Source organism: Solanum pennellii, chromosome 7 (genome assembly GCF_001406875.1).
Source record: "Solanum pennellii chromosome 7, SPENNV200".
Lineage (NCBI taxonomy): Eukaryota > Viridiplantae > Streptophyta > Magnoliopsida > Solanales > Solanaceae > Solanum > Solanum pennellii.
The window spans coordinates 3,842,424-3,864,518 of NC_028643.1; the positions used below are offsets into that span (position 1 = coordinate 3,842,424).

Consider the following 22,095-nt stretch of genomic DNA (forward strand, 5'->3'; position numbering starts at 1 on the left):
AACTAATTGAACATGAAAAATCAAAAACACTTTTCCACTTAATACATCCTCTATCTAAAATTCAGTGACTTTCATCATTAAAGGGGAGAAAAATGGTCAAAATACTTCCTTTGACCCATTTTATTTGTTCATTTTTTGACTTTTTACTAGTTATTTTTGACAAATCAAAAAAAGATAATATTTTGATTATCATATCCTTAAATTTATTTAGAGAGATACTATTCTAAAAAATGTAGAACCTCTTTAATGAGTAAATTTATTTTGAAATTCTATCAATTAATAGAAATAAAATAATAAACTCATGATATTAATTATTATTTTTTAATAGATGTTTTAAATTAAAAATGAACAAGTAAATTCAGAGTGATTATATTTATGGGAGGATTTTTGTCATTTAAAGGTCAAAATATAAAAATAAAAAGGACAGAGGATCAAATCAAGGATCATTTATTCCAAAGCATAAATATAATTAAACAAATTAAGGATCATTTATCACAAAGCATAAATATAATTTTGTGTTCTTTGACTGAGTTCCCAATTGTGAATTTCTAATTCCAGGAACAACCTTTTCTTCTTCTAAGAATTTTTCTTACAACATCAAAGGTTTCAGGTTTGTTTCTTTTTCACCATTCTTTTTGCTTTTTCTGATCGGCTCGTATTAGTCTAGGTTTTGTTACAAGCAATTATTTCTTATGTTGTTTAGACTTTTTTTTAAAAATATAGATTGATTTTGTCCGATCCTCAAAAATGATGTATTTTTAAAGGATCAAGAAGAGTGATATAATATTTTCTAGTAAAATTAAGTCATTCCTCATTTCCTTTAGTCTTTTGGCTCTTTTTAAGGGTACATTTTTCTTAAATCCCGATCATGTCTTGTCTCCGGTATGATGAAAAAAGAATTGATCAAAAGATAGAAAAGTAGATGTGACACTAATAGGATGAAAAATCCCATATGAATAAATTAGGTGCATGTGAAAGGAGATTTCCACTCGAGTTTGAAGTTCAACGACTTTCATTGTTGAAGAACAAACACCTACTATTTTTATAAAATTAAATTCTTTTTTGTCATTTTTCATCAATTAAATAAATGTATTATAACATTTTTTTCCCAATGAGAACAAATATAGGTGTAGTATTTATTGTACTCCTATGTTCTCTTGAAAAATTTTGTTCCACTTTTTGAGGTTTATTTGTTTGCTTAGTTTACTTTTTTTTTCTTTTCTCATTTGTACTAGTACTAGTAAAACATACTAATAGAGATTGAGTCATAATGAAAGCACACTAGATGATTAATATTGAGCATTTACTCTTTATATTTCAGTTTATGGTCTTAGTTTGATTGAACATGAAATTTAAAAAAGTACTAAATATTAATTTGACTGAACATGAAATTTGAAAAAGTATTGAAAATTTTTGAATCAGATGGTCCTAAACTAAATACTAATTTTAACTTTTACCCTTAACTCAATTCAATAAATGTGGAGAGAAATTTGTATAGTGAAAAAGAGAAAAGTATGAAATTGAGATCAAAGAATAAATAAAGATATATAATTTAGTCAAATTACTCTTTTTTCAATTAACATTTTCTTAAAAAGCGTCAAAAAAAATATAATAAGTAAAATAGACCAAAGTGAGTATATGAGTGATGTATCAAAATATCAGCTTCCGTTCACTTTTATTTGTCCAGTTTGAAAAGACAAGAGATAATTTCACTTATTTTTTAATTTGTCTTTATTATTAATTATAGTCATTTTCAAAAACGTTAAATTTATATTATTCAAAGGTAATATTGTAAAAATGTCGTTTTATTTATTGTTCCTCAAAAAGTGTGATAAATCAATATTAATCAAATAAAAATGTACGAACGAAGTATATATATATCGAAAGTGATATTTTTCTCGAAACGGACTAAAAATGACGTAAACAGACTGAAATGAAAGAAATAAATGAGATGAAAACTCAAATAAAACAAATTGGTTGTGAGGAATTTACAAGGATAGTTGATTGTTTTATTTTATTTTTTAAATTTTTTTTTATTGTTTGATTGATAATATGAACCACTAATATTCCAACAAACTAACACAACACTTTCCAAGATGTATCTAGTCTTTTCATTGGTTAATATACATCTAACTTTTCTATGTCTATGCCTCAATAATTCGATTAACCAACATGTCAACTAATCAATTACGATAAACTGAATCAAATTTTTGCTATTTTTCCCCCTGTAGTACCTCGACGTGACACGAACATAATGCCTTAAGGTTTATGCGAATGAACCTTAAGAATAACATTGTGAGATTGCTCAATCTTTTTGCCTCCATCTAAATTGAGTTTTGAGTTTCTAGGTATCGATAATTTATTTGATCAACGAAAACCAGGTTGATCAAGAACGTCGTTTTGTTTCATCTTTGTTAGGCCATGGCAGAAGAAGAAGATGTCTATACCAAGGATGGAACTGTCGATTATCGCAATAAGCCTGCAAATAAGAAGAAAACAGGAACTTGGAAGGCTTGCCCTTACATACTTGGTAATAATATTAACTCATTGTCATTATGATCATTTCATAGTCTCGTGTTTTTTTGGAGTCGGGTCAAACATAGTTCTATACCATAATCTTCACGTATTATGTTTGTATCTTTTATTTGTGGGATAATGCACAAGTAGCCTATCAACATATGCCTGAAATCTCAGAGACACACTTATGCTATAGTAATGTTAATTACCCCTGAACTTATTTTATTGATAATTTTCTACCCCTTTTCTGCATACGTGGCACTATCTTGTGGGCTCAATGCTGGTTGACTTTTTTTTTTCAAGTTAGTGTCACATAGACCGAAAAGGGGTAGAAAATTACTTATAAAATAAGTTCAGGGGTAATAGGACCTTAGTATAGTATAAGTCTCTGGGATTTCGGGCATAGATTAAGGGGGTACTTGTACATTTTCCTTTTATTTGTCAAAATGTCTGCACATTGGTTCGTCTTCCGCCAAATATGTTGAATAGAGTGGCCTTGTAGTTAAGTACTCCAAGCAAACATTTACAATTTTATGCCAAACTATTGCGTGGTCACTCAACTAATTGTAGTTATTTCCGAAAGTCGTATTTCTTCTTGATTCTATTTGTTTTTCAACAGAGAAAGTGACTTTCTGAGATGCTAACTATTAGTTGAATGACTATACACGCAATTAGTTTGGCATAAAATTGTTGAGAAATCAACTTTCTGCGATTAGAACTATTATTGATATTAACTGTTGTCATTTTGACAGGGAATGAATGCTGTGAAAGATTGGCATATTATGGAATGAGCACCAATCTTGTGTATTATTTCAAGACTCAACTCAGTCAGGAAACTGTAACGGCGTCTAAAAATCAGTCGAATTGGTCAGGGACCTGTTATGTTATGCCTTTGCTTGGAGCATTTCTCGCCGACTCTTATCTTGGAAGATACTGGACTATAGCCATATTCTCAATCATCTATGTTTGTGTGAGTTTATTAATTTACTATCTGGTGTCTACGAGTGATTTAGCGACAGATTAGTAACGAAGTTCATAGCTAATTCTAGTTTCTTTTGTAGTGATTTTTTTAACTGATTTTTCTTATCATTATTCAAGGGGATGACACTATTGACAGTATCAGCATCAGTACCGGGGCTTAGGCCGATTTGTTATGAAAAGAATAAATGTCACTCGACGGATAGTCAAACAGCAGTATTCTTTGTTGCACTCTACTTAGTAGCACTGGGAACCGGAGGGATCAAGCCGTGTGTCTCATCCTATGGTGCTGACCAGTTTGATGATGCTGATCTTATCGAGAGGAACTACAAAAATTCCTTCTTTAATTGGTTCTACTTCTCTATCAACATTGGGGCTCTCGTTGCTTCTTCGTTGATAGTCTGGATACAACAGGATATTAGCTGGGGATGGGGATTTGGTGTTCCTGCTGCAGCTATGGCCTTAGCTGTTGTATCATTCTTTTCAGGATCTCGTCTCTATAGATACCAAAAGCCTGGAGGAAGCCCTTTGACGCGTATATGCCAGGTGGTTGTGGCTTCTCTTAGAAAATTTCATGTTACATTGCCTGCCGAAAAATCACTGTTATATGAGACTGCAGAAGCTGAATCCGCCATCAAAGGGAGTCGAAAACTTGCTCATACAAACGACTTGAGGTACGTTCAGAAATGACGTAATGATTTTTCATTTTCATATTGAAAAAGTAATTCATAAGAATGAAAGGTGTTAAGCTTTTGCTCAATTGATACATCTGAAAGAATCAATGCCTTGTGAGTCGAGCTTGTCACATAGAGTTTTAACTAGCTTGATGTTTGTAACATTAACGAGGTTCTGTCACTCGAATATGTTTGTTACTTTTACAGGTTCTTCGATAGAGCTGCTGTGAAAACAGGGTCGGATGAGAACAGAGGTTCGATAAACAGTTGGAAACTTTGCACAGTGACACAAGTTGAGGAGTTCAAGTCTGTCGTCAAGTTGCTACCTATTTGGGCTACTGGTATTATCTTCAGCACAGTGTATAACCAAATGAGCAATTATTTTGTGGTGCAAGCCATGTCTATGGATACATATTTAGGCAAAATGAAAATCCCCGAGGCTTCACTATCTGTTTTTGACACCATCGCGGTTATTCTATGGGTTCCTGTCTATGATAGAGTGCTTGTACCATTCGTACGAAAGTTCACAGGTCACAAGAATGGATTGACTCAACTCCAACGAATGGGAACGGGGCTTGTTATATCTGTCTTTGCTATGGTATCTGCTGCACTCGTAGAGGTAGTTAGGCTCGGGATAGTAAAAAGGCATAACCTTTATAACTCCAAGGACATCCCAATGTCAGTGTTTTGGCAAATTCCTCAGTATATGATAATTGGTTGTGCTGAAGTTTTCACATTTATCGGTCAGTTGGAGTTCTTCTATGATCAAGCTCCTGATTCAATGCGGAGTTTGTGTGCTGCTCTCTCTTTGACAACCACCGCGCTTGGGAGTTATGTGAGCTCGTTGTTAGTAATCATTGTCACGGATATTAGCACGAGGAATGGGAAGATGGGATGGCTAACAGACAATCCAAATTACGGAAAACTTCATTATTTCTTCTTCCTATTGTCCGTTCTAAGCGTGCTAAACTTCTTCATTTTTCTCATCGTTGCAAGGACATACAAGTATAAGAAGGCAATCAACAAGGACGACCCTGTTCCAATGATGGCTAACGATGATGACAATAAGCTCGCCTATTGATTTATGATGTAACTTTGGTTCGCCTTGTGCTAATTAGAATATGTTAGAAAAGTGTTATCTATTAGACACTTTTTACTCACATGACATAGCGTGTGAGATATATCTAAAAGTGTTGCATGTAAGGATATAGCGCTAGCTACAAACTTACATCGTCTATAATCCGAACGTATTCTATAGACTTATCTCATGGCTACATTTTCTCTTTGATTGTTATATGTGGTGTCTGGAGCTAGAGTGTTCGCTACAGGTTCAATGCAATCTAGTAATTTTGGTCAAAATTATATTTATCTTATGAAATTCATTAAAAACATATACCAATTACTTAACTTACAACCCAATAACTTAAAGAGGAATAATATTATAGAAGAATTGTTTGTTCAATTATAATAGAGAGTTAGATATATCATATATTCGTCTATTTGACTTATGATAATAGATGATTTAGGGGTCGTTTAGTAGAATGTATTAGGTAATTTGATACAAGTAGTAGTTATTGTATAATTCAATTCTTTGTTTGGTAAGATTTTATCTTATGTGTATAACTATGTATAGTTATATTATACATTAGGTAAATTATTCGCGCTTCGTGCAGGTGGGTACTTCCCAAATTAGGTCATCTTTTATTGAATTTATAGGGTAGCTATTAAAGATAGTATTAACTCATAAGGGCAACTTATTATCATTTTATTTTTTAAATGTCTATATGGTTGTTGATGTCTTAATCTTCATTGTTTGAGTCTGAGAAAGCTGGGTTAAGTATAATTCATTCCCTACAAAATTGTTTGCACGTCCTAACAAATTTTATTTTTCATCTACTCTTAGTAGGCATCTGTTAGGTAACAAGCGGATTATAAGCCTAATTTCACTTCATTGTATTTAGAGCTGTCAAAATAGGTTTGGCCAGCTAGATCGGCCCAACTCAACTCTTGAATTAAATGGGGTTGGACTCAATTTTTTAGCTCATTTAGAAACGAGGTTTTTTTAACCAACCTCATTTATTCCGCTGGCCTCATAGGCTCAACCCGCAAACCTCAGAGGTCAGCCTTCGGGTTGTGAATTTTAAAGATATCTATTATATATTTTTTAGGTAGTGTTTTACTTGTTCAGATTTTGTCAATAAATATTTTTAAATATATCAACATAACATCAAGACTATATTTTTTTACATATCTTTATATTTTGGGTCATTAACCCACTAAATTTTCTTATTAGCGCAAGTCCATTACTCCATTATAAGTATGGATCTTTGAACTCTTTTACTTTTCTTTTTTTATCTAAATTTTCACTTCTTCTTTATTGTCTTGTTTATGAAAACAGTAATCATGTAATACTTTTTGCTTGGATGAATCTTATGAATATTGTATCTTGCCTATTATGTATTTGTTTTGTAAATATTCACTGAATATTTTCACGACGGGTACATGAACTTTCTTGTGATAGCATGGTCACAAAAAACAGCATGATTAAAAATATTTTAACTAATTTCTTGTGACAAATATTCAAATCGTGGATATATAGGAAAAAGTCTGAGCATAACTAATTTTACCATTATAATTTTAATATTATTAATATGATATAGTCAATAATATTTTAACACACTCTATCAAATGAATACTCAGTGTATAGGATTTAAATTTTGCATAAAAAATTAAATTATCAGTATAAAGTGTATGCTCACAATTAAGATGAAAGTTAGACAAACTATTACTATGAATCTATGATCATAACATAAAATTAAATATAATTTATCTTTAAGTATGAAAATAATATAGTTCTAATTTTTTATGCTGGTATGTTTCTATATATATTGAACAAAACTAATCAAGTTGAGGTATAGACGTTTTGATTTAGAAAAACATATGTTATAAACTATTAAATGTACAATTATTATGGGTTGTATATGTTAATTTTATCATTTTAATTTGTTAAATGGTAAGATTCATGGGTGGATCAATATGCATAACAGATTGGATAGTAATGATGTATATTAAAAGTTTGTGTTTGAATATAAATATTGATTATATGCGTTTTGAGAAACATATAAGTTTTTATTGTGTCAACTTTGCAAGTGAATTTATGAATGAGTTTACGAATTCAATCAATTTAGTAATTTTTTTAAAAAGAATTAATTACTTTCTATGCCTCAATTTATGTGGCACTATTCATTTTTCGTGAGTCAGACAATTTAAGTTTAATTATGAATTTGGGCATAGAATGTTACATTTTTTAAATGAAATTTATATATTTGTAAATTGCGTAAAAAATATTATAAATCATAATATTATCAATTTAAAATATTTAAAAGATTTTTTAAAAAATTATGATAAAAAATAACTTATTTAAATCTCAAAATTTGAAAAGCGTCACATAAATTAAAGGGAATAAGAAATTAAATTCACCAATAATTTATGGAGAAACTATCCAATTACACAAACATTCCTACTATGTTTACTAATTGTCTCCATAGTTTGAAATAAATACATTTTATCACATTATTTAACAATTTTATATTAAATTTTAAGACAAATATTCTTAATATCTGTTTTTTGCTATCAAATAGAGTGAATTAGGGAGAAAGGCGAACGAGAACTAGAGGTAGACAAGCGAAATTTGTCCATATATATAAAATACATGGAAATCACCCTGAACACATATCATGTATAGGTTGAACTTCACATGTATCTAAAATATCAAATACACCAGAGAAATGGCAAGCGAGATATGAGAAAGGCAAACTATATTTGTCTATGTATCTCAGATACGAATAAATCCACTTGAGTATATTACACCTAATTTTAACTATATATATTTTGAAATATAATATCTAAACAAATCAAAATCTAATAAAATTCGTAATATTAAAAACTTTGTGTATCTAAATTATTAGAAATATGGCCTTCCAAGAACAGTGTGTTTCCAGTTAAACTCATCCAAGCAGATAAAACAGCATCACTCAGCTCAACAGTCAACACCCACAAAAATGGCCGCCGCCGCCGCCGGTGCCGGTGCCGGTGCCATTAACTCCGGCCTACGATCTCTTCTTCTCAATACTACCCTTAGACCTTTCACTTCATCTTTATTGAGAAAATTACCACTACCCACATACGTTTTTCTTCCCAATACCCCTTCCCGCCACAACTTTTCCCATCGACCCTTTTGCTCTATCTCACCATTGCCGGCATCCCAAGAAGACAGTTTTAGCAAACCGAACAGTAAATCACGACCCAATGTTTTACACATTCTTGAAGAAAGGGGGTTATTGGAATCAGTGACTAGCGACTCATTACGCTCCGTTTGTTCCGACCCGAATTTGGGTCCGTTGAAAGTGTATTGTGGGTTTGACCCGACTGCTGAAAGCTTACACCTTGGTAATCTTTTGGGTATAATTGTGCTTTCTTGGTTTTTACGTTGTGGGCATAATGCTGTGGGGCTTATTGGAGGTGCTACGGGTCGAATTGGTGACCCTTCTGGGAAGAGTTTGGAGCGACCAGAGCTTGATTTAGTGACTTTGGAGAAGAATATATCTGGGATTGCTGGTATTGTTAAGAAGATTTTGGTTTGCTCACCAGGTGTTTGTGAAAATGCTGGAGAGGTACAAATTTTGAATAATTATGATTGGTGGAAAGATGTGAAGTTTTTGGATTTTTTGAGGAATGTGGGGAGGTATGCTAGAGTTGGGACTATGATGTCGAAGGAAAGTGTGAAGAAAAGGTTGGAAAATGCAGAGCAAGGGATGAGTTATGCTGAGTTTACGTATCAGCTTTTACAAGGTTATGATTTTGTGCATTTGTATGAAAAGGAAGGTGTCAATGTGCAAATTGGTGGTAGTGATCAATGGGGTAATATCACTGCTGGTACTGATCTTATTCGTAGGCTTGTAGGAAAATCTTCCGATAATGGAGCTGTTGTTGGCAGCGTACCGGTTGTTTTTGGGCTTACTTTTCCTTTGCTTCTCAAGAGTGATGGTACCAAGTTTGGAAAATCAGAGGATGGTGCAATTTGGCTATCCGCTTCACTTTTGTCGCCGTATAAGTTCTATCAATACTTTTTTACGGTCCCAGATGATGATGTAGTGAGGTTTCTTAAGATACTTACTTTTTTGAGCATTGAAGAGATTGCAGAGCTGGAGAAGGATATGGGAAAACCAGGATATGTTCCTAACACAGCTCAGCGTAGGCTGGCCGAGGAGGTTACACGGTTTGTTCATGGACAAGAGGGATTGGAAGAGGCTCTAAAGGCTACAGAGGCTTTGAAGCCTGGAAATGCTGATACCAAATTGGATTGGAAAACAATTGAAGGTATTGCAGCTGATGTACCATCTTGCTCCATGAATTATGAACAGGTGTTAGACATACCAATTTTGGATCTTTATGTTTCCAGTGGTTTGCTTGAAAGCAAATCAGCTGCACGACGAATGCTTAAGCAAGGGGGACTTTACTTGAACAATGCCAAAGTTGATAGCGAGAGTAAGAAGATTGAGGCAGATGACATTGTGGATGACAAAGTTATCCTTTTGTCTGCCGGGAAAAAGAACAAGATGGTTGTTAGAATATCCTGAGCTGTTGCTGTTCGTCTAGTTTTCCATTTGTGTTCATATGTAAGGATGATTGTGGCTATTCCCACTGGTTGAATTTGAGTAGTTGCTATTGAATCATATTGTAGATGACAGTTCCATATTAGCATTCTGAGTTGGCGAGATACACAGTTTTACATGATATGCATATGATAGAACGAGAGCAAGACGGACAAGTGTTGAGAGGAAGTGAGAAGTTCTACATTATCGCAACGGAAAATTTTTCCTCTTCTCTTGGTATTTTTATGTAATTATTTTTAAAATAATGATCCAGGAGGGAGACAAACATGAGCTATGCAAGCTTTAAGAATTTCTTGGATACTTGCAGAATTTCATTTAATTGAAAAAGGTTCTGCTTGTTTTTCTCCTTGGACAGATGTGATATCTTATTGCAGTTAGGAGGACACTCCTTATTTATGGTTCAACTTAAGTGGTTGCATCTTTCGCCTCTTTTCTATTCGATTTTGCTATATATGTTTCATTCGACATGATTGTAGAAGCTAGTTCTATCACAGAATCTGCAATCTTGTTTTAGTTGAAAGCCAGATGCAAAGTACAATTGGCTTAGCTAATACTATCCTGATCCGGGGAGACACATAATAATTAGTCTGGGTTGACGAGCAACATTTGTTGGTTTCGTGAGATGTGATTTGAAATAGACTCTACCTTTATCAGTTTCTGGAACTGTACCAAAAGTTTTATTTGTTGTGTTCAATTATAAACTTGCCTGTCCATTCTCCTGTTTAATCGTTGGAGTAACGTAGATAAGTTTTTGTTTGTTTGCTGTGCCCTTTGGGTAGGTTGTGTACTTTTCTGTAAAGGGAGAATTGCATCAGCTTAGGTTTGTTTCTTCTGGTGACTAACACATTAGTTGGAAGTATTGAATATTTAATGTTGCTGGTATTGGTGCAAAAGAAAACTATGAAGAAGAAAAATGACATTGATTAAGAAGAAGAATAGAAGGAGGATGATGACCTCGTTTATTTTGTTTTGGGAAAATAAAAAGGAATGTTGCTTCTATCGTTCTTGGTCTCTAGCCCTTGATTCATTATGAGTCTTCTTTATACGATTGATATGCGTAACTTTTTTCAAATGTAAAGGAGGGGTGGCCTTTGCGATGTTGCTTATATTTAGTATTGTCAAAGGCAAAAAAGCTTTAGAAAACGCTCCAAATATGTTGAGGCTTTTGGCGCAAAGCGCAGTTAGATCGTGGGCTAGTTTCCTTAACAATTAATACATCCCTTTGTTAATTACATTTATTGTTTAGTATTGCTTAATTCAAATAGCATTTGCAAGAAATGAGGCGCCCGCCTTAGTGTCTTCCCTACACTGGAGCAACATAAGCAAGGCGAAGCATCCTCATTGAGCTTTTTGTGCTTCAGGACTTGACCACGCCTTAATACACCTTTGAAGTTTGAGCACACTGCTTATGTCATTCTTGGTGGTTAGCTTTAGCTGTATCTCTTAAAATTCAACGGCTTCTCTATTGAGTCTTATGCTTACATTGACATAATAAGACATGAGTTTTTACCAATGTGTTTGACCTACACGAAGGAAGGGTGTTAGAGGTACCTTCATAGAAACACTAGCATGCTGAATGTGTATCATTAAACTTAATATGCTCAATGTGGTTACCTTTTTGAATTTGTGAAGGAGTGATTCTTGGGCCTTTTTTATTTCTGATGTACTTCTTTATTTGGTTGTAACTTACATGTGTGTTGGAAGAGAACATGTATTTGCTTAGTTTGGCAATGGGGTAGAGAAGGACAGAGCTGAGGCTGGGCAAAGCATAAATAGTGAAGCGAAGATGAGTTCTTAGGCGAAGGGAATGGAGTGGAGCTGGTCAAATTCTCAAATTCATTTTTAAAAAATAGTGGGGGAATCGATAAAGTCAGCTCTCTCAGTCTTTAAGCCTGAATGCCTAAGTGAAAACTCCGTTTTTGTGAGCCATTGTTGCCGGCAGGTGTTACCTTTTGCAAATCCATTGTCTACATCTTCCTCAAAGTCATTGTTGACGGTAAAAGTGCTTCCTTTGGTTAATCTTTCTTTCTTCGTTCTTCCTTTATTTTCTAATGTTGGTCTATGTTTATTTGACTTTAATCTAACTTAGCTTGACCTCAATATGTTTGTAATGGTAGATATATTATGATTTTGTGATATAGTTTCCCTTGTTCCCGTTTGATTTTTAGTGTTGTGAATTGAATATAATTTTGTCTTAGATGGTCAACTTGTGGGTTTTCGATAAATAAATTACCATAGCTCAATTTCAGAATTTTCTATAGCAGTTTAAGCAGAGAAAAGGATTTTTAACTTCTCGAAGCATAAGGTTGACGATTGAATGAACTATTTTCTAAAATATAGGTGAAAGAAGAAAACACTGAAGGTAAGGAAAAAATGTGTACCTCCACTAATTAGAATGTATCAATCTTATCTTCTTATATAATTGAAGAAAGACTTGAACTACATTTAGGCAATGGTTGATGCATTCCTTCATTATCTTTCCCCTTCCTAGGATGAATTTGACACCTTCCTGTTCCTGCTCACTCGTTCAGTTATTTTTATTTTTTATGATGGTGATGTCGAGGCCAACTTGCACGTATCTCTGACTATTTAACAGGCACCTGCTACCTCTCGTAGCACAACTATCGGGTAACACTTCTCACCAATGCTTAGGCAGATGAGAAAAAATCACCTAGAATATTTTTTTGCCTCTGTTGGTATTTGAGCCTGGGACCTCATGGTTACTTTATTGACCTTTAGATCACACCCTCGCTTGCCTTACATATTTATTTTTAAGCAGTAACCGTCTCTAGAAGTAGGGTCCACTGAACAAATAGGGGTTAGTTAGATGGGATAATTGCTTCAATGTCTTGATTGTTTCAAAGTTCCTTCATTTTTATAGAAGTCCTTAATTTCCTATGGAACATTATTGAAGGCTAAGAAGAAAAAGTTAGTTGCATACAAGTGTAGTTCTGTAGTGACAAAGAACATGAGATCAGGAAAAGTAGAAAAAGAGATAAAGTGAGCTGCATATAAAGAAGAAGTGTGAAATTGCTAACGTTATTTCGGAATGAATAGGACTACTTCACTTTGTCTCTGTAGATCATCTAAACAATAAAGTCTAAAAGATATTATGTGTTTCTTCTAATTTGTGTGTGTGAATGCAATCTAAGCTACCCTTATCTGCTAGTACTTTGTAATCTGGAGGCTATTATCAGATCAATCTTACCAAAAACAGAGAATAAAATAAAGACTCGAAGGTTTCTTCCCATCGCAGACAACGGTAAACTCCATTTAGGTTCCACGTTCTTATATGGTTCTTGCAGCTCGGTGATTAGAAAGCTTAAGTCACGTCTGTAAGCATTTCAAATTCATAAATATGGGTCGCATATTGTGTCAAGAAGATATCTCACAGGGATGATTACTCCGCCAAAGACACATTGCCATGCTTTTATCTAAGAGTTCATATTGAGCTTGTTTAACTTCCTGTTAGTTCTCAACTTCTTTTCATTGTGCAGAATTCTTGCTATTCTAATACTATTATATTTGTTCTTCTACGTTATTATTTTCTGTGCTGATTGATGAGCCACTTGTGCATTTAACACATCAGCGACATTGTAATGAATGTGTTGCCATGTAACAATATGAAGCATCACAACAGTTTGGGGCAGTATTAGCGATAGTCAACTTCTTCAACATATTGATACTAAATTGATGCTTTGAACTATCTATTTTCTTTTTAGGTGTGATTTCAGTTATTCATAGAGTTTCACACTCCACTTTGCTCAATAAAGAGTGGTCTATAACAGGTATTGTTGGGGTTGCTGGTTGTGATTAATGGCGGCTGTGGTGCTGCAAGTATGAAAAATGGTGTGGGTGGATATTGCAGCAGTTTGATTTTGGTGAAGACTGTGGCATAGCTGCACGATTTGTTTAGTTTTGCCGCTAGCCTGTTAGTATGCTGCAATATACTGAAGCGGGACAAATAAGCTCAAATTGAAGGAAATGCTTTCTACATTCAGAATCTGAAATCATCCAATGATCTAACCTTGCTTTAGACTTCAGTGTGTTCTAGTTTTGTTGTTTCATCTTGTTAGAGTGGGTAAAAGTTCCACAATGGTTGGGGAATGGACGGATGGTCTCCTTATACGGACTTGGGGAATCCTTCCCTCATGAGCTAGTTTTTGGAGTTGAGTTAGGCCCAGGTGTCATATCTTGACATGGCATCAGAGCCAGGTCCGTTCCCGTTTGGACTCTTAGTCCACGATCAGTTGGGTCTGAGCATGAAGAGGGGGGGGGGGGATTAGAGTGGGTAGAAGTCTCACATTGGTTGAGAAATGGATTGGTGGTCTCCTCATATGGACTTGGGCAATCCTCTCCTCATCATTTTCTAGTATAATTCGTGTTTGTTACTTTATGATGATACAGAAGGGCTGGCTATTTGAGTTTGGTTCTCTTATAGTTGGAAAAAGCTCTCTAAGGATTTTTCATGTGTACATGTAGGGTACATGACCGGGTACGAGAGCGGCCTAATGAACTCCACTTGTGAAGAGTTGTCCTTGCAGCTATGTATTAGGTGTGAGGGATAGAAATAAATAGTGATGGGATAAGAAAATAAGGATAGGATAAAGTTTTTGTATCTTCTTTAGTTGTCATATTTGGGAATTCTATCACTTTAAGAACCAGGATTTTGTCTACATGGCAAGGCTTTTACTTGATAGCCATTACTACATAACATAACCTCACATCAATAGTTGCACTCTTGGGGGTCGTTTGATTCAGAACAAGTAATCTCAGGATAAGTTATATATGGGATAACTTATTCCATCACTATGATATAAATGGCGGGATAGAATTCATTATTAACCGAGTTTTGAACCGCGTAAAAAGTACATTGTGGCAGTCATGTTTCCTATATATACTTGTTTGGGTGTATTGGAATGTTGTACTGTTTTGTCACTATGGTGGCACAGTTACTGGTCTTTTGGGTTGTAGTTGGGGCCAGAAAAAGAGTGTACTAACAAAAGGTATTACTGAATAATGATGCATGTACTTGGAGCACTTTCTTGTCCAAAGTTAGAGTTGTATACATAGAAATATAGAAAATTGTGAGCATCTCTTTGTCTATTTTGGTTGTATCTTCCAAATGTACATATATTTATCTAAGCTAACGTTTGATCATAAATTTTTAAATATTCTTGGCAAATATTATTTGAGTGAAAATTTAGATGAAATTTCACCATGTGTTTGGTCATAGGATTTGGGAAATATATTCATCTTTTTAGAAAAATATGATTTATACTTGTAAGTAATAAAAACTATCAAAACTAACAATAATTTTATATTACAAGTCAATTGGATGTTCGATATAACAATAAAAAATAGTGTCCATGACACTAGAGCAATGTGATAACTTGAAATGAGTACAACAAGCATCATTCCATACATCGTGAAATAGACGAAGCACGTGACTTTGTTACCTTGAGCTAATTTTTCATTATTTTCATCAACAATAATATCATTATTTAATATTCACTAAATATTTCATCACTATTTTGGTGTTTACGTAAAAAATATGTAATACAACGCAAACAACTACTACTGAGGGTGTTTTCGTAAAAGATAAAAGTTTGGGGTAAATTTAATTTTCAAAAGATCCTAAATAATGAGATTTGGTCCAAATACTTTAAAAAAAGCTAGTATTTGGGAATTTGAGATATTTGCCGAAAATATTTACCAAATAAAAGCAAATTATATGGACAAACATTATTTGCCGAATTTTTTCCCAAATATTATTTGGGAAATCTATGGCCAAACGGGACCTTAGGGTCCTCTTGAATTCATACAACTTATCGAAAAAAATATCTCATCGAGGAATTTTACTTTATCTTAAATGTAATTTGATGATTATTTCTTCCTTGACTATCCTATCTTGGTGATCTGCAAACGAGGGTTTAGTGCTTCTTTATTGTAAGATGTCTAAAAGACTTAGCCCATTTTTAGCCTTTTTTGTTGTGGGAACACAAATGTTTACTACGGAAAAGGGTCGGTGGGACTCTTCACAGTATCTGTTTTGGCTCGATGCGAATAGATGAGAGGTCTTGAAGTGAAGGAGAATTATACATAATTGTTCAGTATTAACGTATTTCCTACTTTTAACTATCCTTCTAATCGCGCTAAGATAATAAGTTTGGTACAAATAACAAGAAAAATGAAAAAAAAAAAAAAAGGAACAAAACATAAAATGAGAAATAGAAATGTAACTATTCTGCTTAATATTCCTTGTTCTCAACTAGTCTATCTTCCTTGGTACTTTATTCTAAATATAAAAAGGAAGAATAACTTTTTTATATAAAAGAAAAAAGAACAATGAAATAAAAGAAACAAAATTGCAAATACCCAAAAAAATTCTAATAATTCTAGAAAAATCATCCTAGCTCATCCTCTGGTGAATTTGGGCTTTTGACAAACCTACCCTGCAATAATTTAAAAAAAAAAGAATATAAAACTTGAGGTCCGAATCATAATAAAGATAAAATCAAGGGATGCATAAAGAAATTGAAATATTTTTAAGAACATGTATAAGTACAAAAATTAGAGACTTTTTTTATTATATGAAAATGGATTATATAATCTAATTTACTTGTTAGATATGTTAATTAAGTGGAGTTTTGTTTACCCTTTATAAATTTCATTTATTTTAACAATATATGACATATAAATGAGGATTTAAGAAGAAATTGTAAATCTATCCCTAAATATAAAATTTGATTTTTTTTTCTTTTAGAAATTTTCTACATTTCTACCTAGTATAGGAAATCAATTTTTTTCCTAAAATTTAAAAGTGATTTAAAAAAAAAAAAAAATCATTCCCAACAAGAAAAACTAGTATAGAAGTTCATCATTATATAGTGTAAAAATAAAAAGTATCATTTCCTAAAGTTTTAAAGTGCCTTTATTTGATTTATTAGATCCCCCACCATCTTATTTGTCTGCACAATGATTGAGTTACAAGAATTTAACATTGTCAATTTTTTAATAATAATGATAAAAATAAAAGAAAAAATCATTTACCTTTATAAGATTTAGAACTTTTATAAATATTAAAAAATTGGTCATATGTTCCATGTTTTACTTTTTCTTTTTACTCATTTCTCCTTGTTTCACATTAAGGAATCAATTTTTTTTAATAATAAATATATATAAAAAATGTAGTGGAAAGATTTCTTGTTTTTAAAAAATACACCTTTTTATTTCTTTCTCTATATTTCAAGCCCAAATAAAATCAAAATAATTAATTGAACACTTAAAGTATCCCAAAAAACAAAAAAATTCACTAAAACTTATTATCAGATTACTCAAAAAATAATTATAATGTCGATAAAAAAAACGAAATAAATAACCTTAAAAAATTATGGGAAACAACTAACAATGTCTAAAAAAAACTCTTACATTTGTCAACGTATATAAGTCGATTTTTCTTCTAATAATAATACCTTCATTCTGGGTCGTCGATCCGCGTTGACTTTTCTAACTTGGTATCTAATTTTTTTAGAAAATAATCGAGTACGTCGTTTTTCTTTGTAACGTAACACACTAGCCTCTCTAATTCCTCCATTTTCTGAGAATAAGTCTATTTGTGCTAATCTGGCCTGCATCCAAAAAAAATAAAATTAAAAATTAAAAAAATTCAAAGAAAATAAATAAAAAGAAAAAATATATCTTATTCCTATACATTCTTCAAATTTTAATAAAATTTAACTAGTTCTAATTTCTTATGGTGAAAACAAACATGTATATAACAACATAAGGGTGAAAACAAAAATGTTGAATGTATCAACAAGACACTTAAATATTTTTTTATGAAATATATGATAATAAATATATATTCAGTAGAATTGCACAAATAAAATATTTCACTATTTCTTTTATGAACATTTGATTTTTAAAAAGTAAAAATTAAAATATAATAACGATAATAAAATAACAAAATAAATAAAGCAACAAATAATAATAGGACGAGTAGGGAAGAATTTTATAAAAATATCTTAACAAGATGACATACTTGAAGTCATAATAAATGATTTGATAATAAAACACTTTATTTTGGATGCATTATTAGTCTATTACGTCAACAACAACATTATTGAATAAACTATTAAGAAAAAGTAATATTTAAAATTATAACAATCATTGTGTGTTAAGGATGCATACACGTAGTATTAAACTAATTATTTATTAAATACTATATTTGATATCTACAATAATTAAACATTGATGGATTCAAATTAACTTCAAACAAGTATATACTAAAAGTAATATAAATAAATTGAACTTTTCAAAAATATTCTTAAAAAACACATTAGTGTTATCACATAAATTTAAATTATGGAAATAATTTTTTTTTTAATTTTATTAACGTGAGAGACTTTATATATCGAATTACGATTTTATATATTAGTGTGTGAAAAAGGTCCCACTTTCTAGCTGGAAAGAGGCAAGATTGTAACAGTCATTTGATGCCAACTACCAACTTGAATATTATGTCATGAAATTTAACAAAAAGAAAAAAAAATAGAGTCAAATAAAAAGTGTATAAAAAAGCAAGAAAAGTTTTTTAAAGAAAAAAAAATAAAATATTTCTTTATAATTAAAGAGAAAAAAAAAGCATGAAATGCACGTGTCGTGGTCCAAAAATTATGTTGCAGTTTTATCTTGTATGCTTACTACTTTCAACTAAAAATAACAGAATCGAATAAATAAAATTCTTCATAATATTTCAAATCATAAAAGATAAAAAATAAAAATTAAAAACTTACTTGTACATCATTTCCTGCGGCATCTGAACCCTGAATGTCATCGGAGAACGGTGATTCTTTATCGGACCACGCGTTCAAAATATCATCGAAATTCAATTTTAGTAACAACCCCGATTTTGGTTTAGGAACGTCGATTACCTCTTCTTTAATCGAATGATTTGAATTCTCCTTATTCTTCTTCCTTGTAATCGAATTATCTTTAGCTGATGATGTTTCCGCGCCTACTCTCGTCTCGACGAGTCTCTCAACCTTCTTTTTCTTCTTTTCGATAGGAGGTTTACTAAATTTCGGAGTAATGTCGGTAACGTTCACACTAGAAGTATACCTCCACCAATTATCACCATCATCAACATTTCTCAATGGTCTCACCCCACCTCTCATTGTACCAAAATCATAATATTGGTACCCATTTTCGAATCCTAATCCTATTGGAAAACCATAACAAGTGCCACCAGAATTATTCTGGTGGCGCTTGCTATGACTATAACTATAACTAAATATCGACTCATTCTTGAGTTCATTCTCATCTCTTATCTTTCCCATGATATTATCAATAACACCTTCTTCAATTTCCTCATCTAAAATCGATTCAGCATCGAAATCTTCATGAAATTCTTCACACATATCTATCGAACCACTCCCTTTAGAGTCGATTTCTCCAGGACTCAGGCATGGTTTTTCACAAGAACTAACAGATTTATGCTCAATTACGCAATCAGGTTTTTCAATCAATGGAGGATGAAGCAAAAACCCCGAATTTTCGACAATTTGGTAAGGGACAACCAAGTCTGAGGAGTCATATGAAAAGGGGTAATGTGGTTTAGTGAATTTGCAAGGCTTAGTGAGGTGTTTTGTTGAGAAAATTTTGGGATAAACTGTTGATAAAAGAGCAGCAGCTTCATTGTAGGTTTGATTAGGTCTTTTTCGAGGTGTTCGAGGTTTTCTAGTAGAGATTGCAATGGGAGAATTGCTCGATTCAGATAATGTTGAAGATGGAGAAGATGATTGGGAGATCCACGAGGTAGATGGAGATTTTATAATCTCTAAATCTAATTTATAAGCTGCTCTACCACCAGCTAAACAGGATGACATTTTCTTCTTTCAAATATCAAATAAACAGAGAAACAAAACAGAGAACAAAAATTTCAAAACCCCATCATTTGAGTACTTTGAAAAAACAAAGTAGTTGGTGCAATATACAAACAACTTTCTAAAACCCTAAAAAAAGAGTGAAAATTTTTTTACTCATTTCACACTATAAACCAAACTTTTTCGAAATAATATTATATATTTAAAGATTTATCAAATAAATGAGTCAAGCAACTTTCCCAGTACCAAGAACCTACCAAAAACATAAGAAAGAATTTTGACAAATTAGACAAATGAAGTAACTAATCCCAAGAGAATCTAACCTTAAACAAGAACAAGGGAGAATTATAGTTGGGCAAGAAGATGAAAGCACTGAATTCAAGAAATATCTAAGAATGGGAAAAGGGGTATTTAAATAAAGGAATTCACAAGGGTTTTGGGGTTTGGCATATATATATATATAAATAAATATAATCAAAACTATGAAGAAAAAAAATTAAAATTTTTTGAAGTATGATAGAAAGAAAAGGGGGTCACGGGGGAAGATAAAAGGCTAAGATTTGTTGTAAGAGTTCACTAGAAGAGATTGGGGTGTTTTTGGGTGATGGAAAATCAGTAGTACAGAAAGAAAAAAACAAACAAAGCCTACAACTATTGGATGGACCACTTATTGCTTTGTGATTTACAATTTTTTTATTTTTTACTTTTTTTTTTTTAAGAAGTGCAATTATTAATTTTACTAAAATATCCTCTTAACCCAAAGTATTGTTTGTTTGAAATCTTGTATTAACCTTCTTGATAAGTTTTGAGTATTGGATTAAATTTCGAATACTCGATGCTGATGTGATAAATAAATGTTGTGGTGTACGGATGGTTATTTTATAACTTGGAGTATTGTTCAGCTGATACAGTGAAGATTTGTTATGCATCCTTAATATTAGAGTGTTTAGCTATAAGTTGAGGTTAAGATGTATGTCTATATGTGTATCATGCCTAGTTTAAAACAAGCTCAAGCAAGTTTTGGTTCTCACAAGAATTATTATCATTGTTTTAATTTGTTTGTTTGTGTTGACTTGGTTTGATACGGAATTTAAGAAAGTAAAAAACTTTTAAATTTTATGGTCTTGAACTAAATAAATGTATCAAAATATTATTTAATCTTGTGGCTTTAAATATGTAATGTAGATCGTTGAAATTAAGAAGTCTTCAGATTAGAAAAGGTATTTTTCTAAAATAAACTAAAAAAGAAAGTAAGACAAACAAATTAAAATAAATAAGTATGAAGAAAAGATATTAACAATTTAGTTTAATCCCATCAGTGAGGTTTAATGACGCTAAGATGTATCAAATCTTACTTCTATCTTTTGTAGGGTAGAAAATGATTTCGACGCATTGCGAACAAGCTATTAAACAAAATAACAATAAATGAAAGAACACATAACATGCTACAAAATCTATCATTAAAAATAATTATATTTTGTTTAATATTAAATTAATCATACGATTATCTAAAGATCTTGTCAGACTAGCTATTTAGCGATATATTAGCAATGAACTTTTTAACCAATTCATATTCTTTTTGTAGTCTATGGCACTACATAATATAAATTAAAAAAAATTGTACACCCTAAAAATTATAATCTACATTATTGAAAACCACTCTCATATATATTCATTTTGTTTTACTAGAGAAATACAAAAAAAGATGAAATAATAAATAGTATCTGTCTAGATATCCTAGGTTACAACGAAACATTTCAAAAATTTCCAATTCTGGAGAACTCAAGAAAATATCTTTCTTTTTCATAAATTATTTAATAATATCTTGAATACATCAATTTTGAACAAAAAAAAAAAGGTTCAAAGAAATGGTTATCTTGTTGTTTTATTATAAAGTATGGGGCAATTTTGTAACAAAGAAAGATAAATGAAATAAAATAAAATAAAATTTTTAAAAATAGGTAGAAAATACCATCTAATCCTTATCATGGGCACTCATGGATTTTCTTTGTTCTATCATAAAAACTGCTAGTACCATACCTAAAAAAAAATTTAAAAATTAAAAATTAAAAAGTGTTTCTTATCTAATGACGTGGTGTGTTGTGATTGGTTAATTGAGATTTTCATGGATGACGTGGAGTGTCTTATATGGAGTTAGAGGATTTTCACATGTATCTAGAAAATAAAAAAAAGGGGGGGTATATTTTTGGATGTAAAATGAGTGCAATGATTAAAACCCTATTGGTGTATTGTGGTCCTATATGTGTGGCATATGGCAATCCAACGTATGCCTCTTTATGATCAATGGCTTCTAATCAATATTGCACTACTACTCCTCTATGTTCTTCAAAACTTCCACAACTC

At 32.0% G+C, this 22,095-nt stretch overlaps 3 protein-coding genes across 7 annotated transcripts in view; 2 read left to right on the top strand and 1 right to left on the bottom strand.

Annotated features, from left to right (window-relative positions):
* LOC107024640 (protein NRT1/ PTR FAMILY 8.1-like) overlaps positions 1-5,482 on the top strand; it is a 6,988-nt gene extending 1,506 nt beyond the window's left edge. Inside the window, exons 2-6 of one of the 4 annotated variants that reach the window (XM_015225633.2) lie at positions 559-610; positions 2,419-2,530; positions 3,270-3,487; positions 3,616-4,169; positions 4,377-5,482. In XM_015225633.2, coding sequence (XP_015081119.1) covers positions 2,422-2,530; positions 3,270-3,487; positions 3,616-4,169; positions 4,377-5,250 — 1,755 coding nt within the window. In that variant the 5' untranslated portion in view covers positions 559-610; positions 2,419-2,421 and the 3' untranslated portion in view covers positions 5,251-5,482. Of the gene's footprint in view, positions 1-558; positions 611-2,155; positions 2,296-2,381; positions 2,531-3,269; positions 3,488-3,615; positions 4,170-4,376 lie in introns of those variants that run through there. The other 3 variants (XM_015225632.2, XM_027918249.1, XM_027918250.1) reach the window with 3 other exon arrangements.
* Positions 5,483-8,123: 2,641 nt separating this feature from the next.
* Positions 8,124-10,267, top strand: LOC107026367 (tyrosine--tRNA ligase, chloroplastic/mitochondrial). Its single transcript, XM_015227310.2, has one exon. It carries the CDS (start codon positions 8,231-8,233, stop codon positions 9,806-9,808), a length of 1,578 nt encoding a protein of 525 aa, XP_015082796.1. The 5' UTR covers positions 8,124-8,230; the 3' UTR covers positions 9,809-10,267.
* Positions 10,268-16,063: 5,796 nt separating this feature from the next.
* Positions 16,064-20,275, bottom strand: LOC107026098 (protein CHLOROPLAST IMPORT APPARATUS 2). 2 transcript variants are annotated; one of them, XM_015226953.2, is made up of 3 exons: positions 18,643-20,275; positions 17,276-17,475; positions 16,064-16,299 (listed from the first exon to the last, which is right to left on the bottom strand). In XM_015226953.2, exons 1-2 carry the CDS (start codon positions 19,732-19,734, stop codon positions 17,281-17,283), a joined length of 1,287 nt encoding a protein of 428 aa, XP_015082439.1. In that variant the 5' UTR covers positions 19,735-20,275; the 3' UTR covers positions 16,064-16,299; positions 17,276-17,280. The 2 variants fall into 2 exon arrangements, with proteins under 2 accessions (XP_015082439.1, XP_015082438.1); XM_015226952.2 differs by having other exon boundaries at positions 17,320-17,475; positions 18,643-20,273.
* Between the last annotated feature and the right edge of the window lie 1,820 nt (positions 20,276-22,095).

Coding starts and splice junctions, on each gene's coding strand:
- LOC107026098 (XM_015226952.2), bottom strand. CDS start 19,734: ATGTCATCCTGTTTAGCTGGTGGTAGAGCAGCTTATAAATTAGATTTA. Junction 17,476..18,642: donor CCGCAGGAAATGATGTACAA/GTAAGTTTTTAA, acceptor TTTTGGATGCAG/GCCAGATTAGCACAAATAGA. Junction 16,300..17,319: donor ATCGACGACCCAGAATGAAG/GTATTATTATTA, acceptor AAATTATTGCAG/GGTAGGTTTGTCAAAAGCCC.
- LOC107026367 (XM_015227310.2), top strand. CDS start 8,231: ATGGCCGCCGCCGCCGCCGGTGCCGGTGCCGGTGCCATTAACTCCGGC.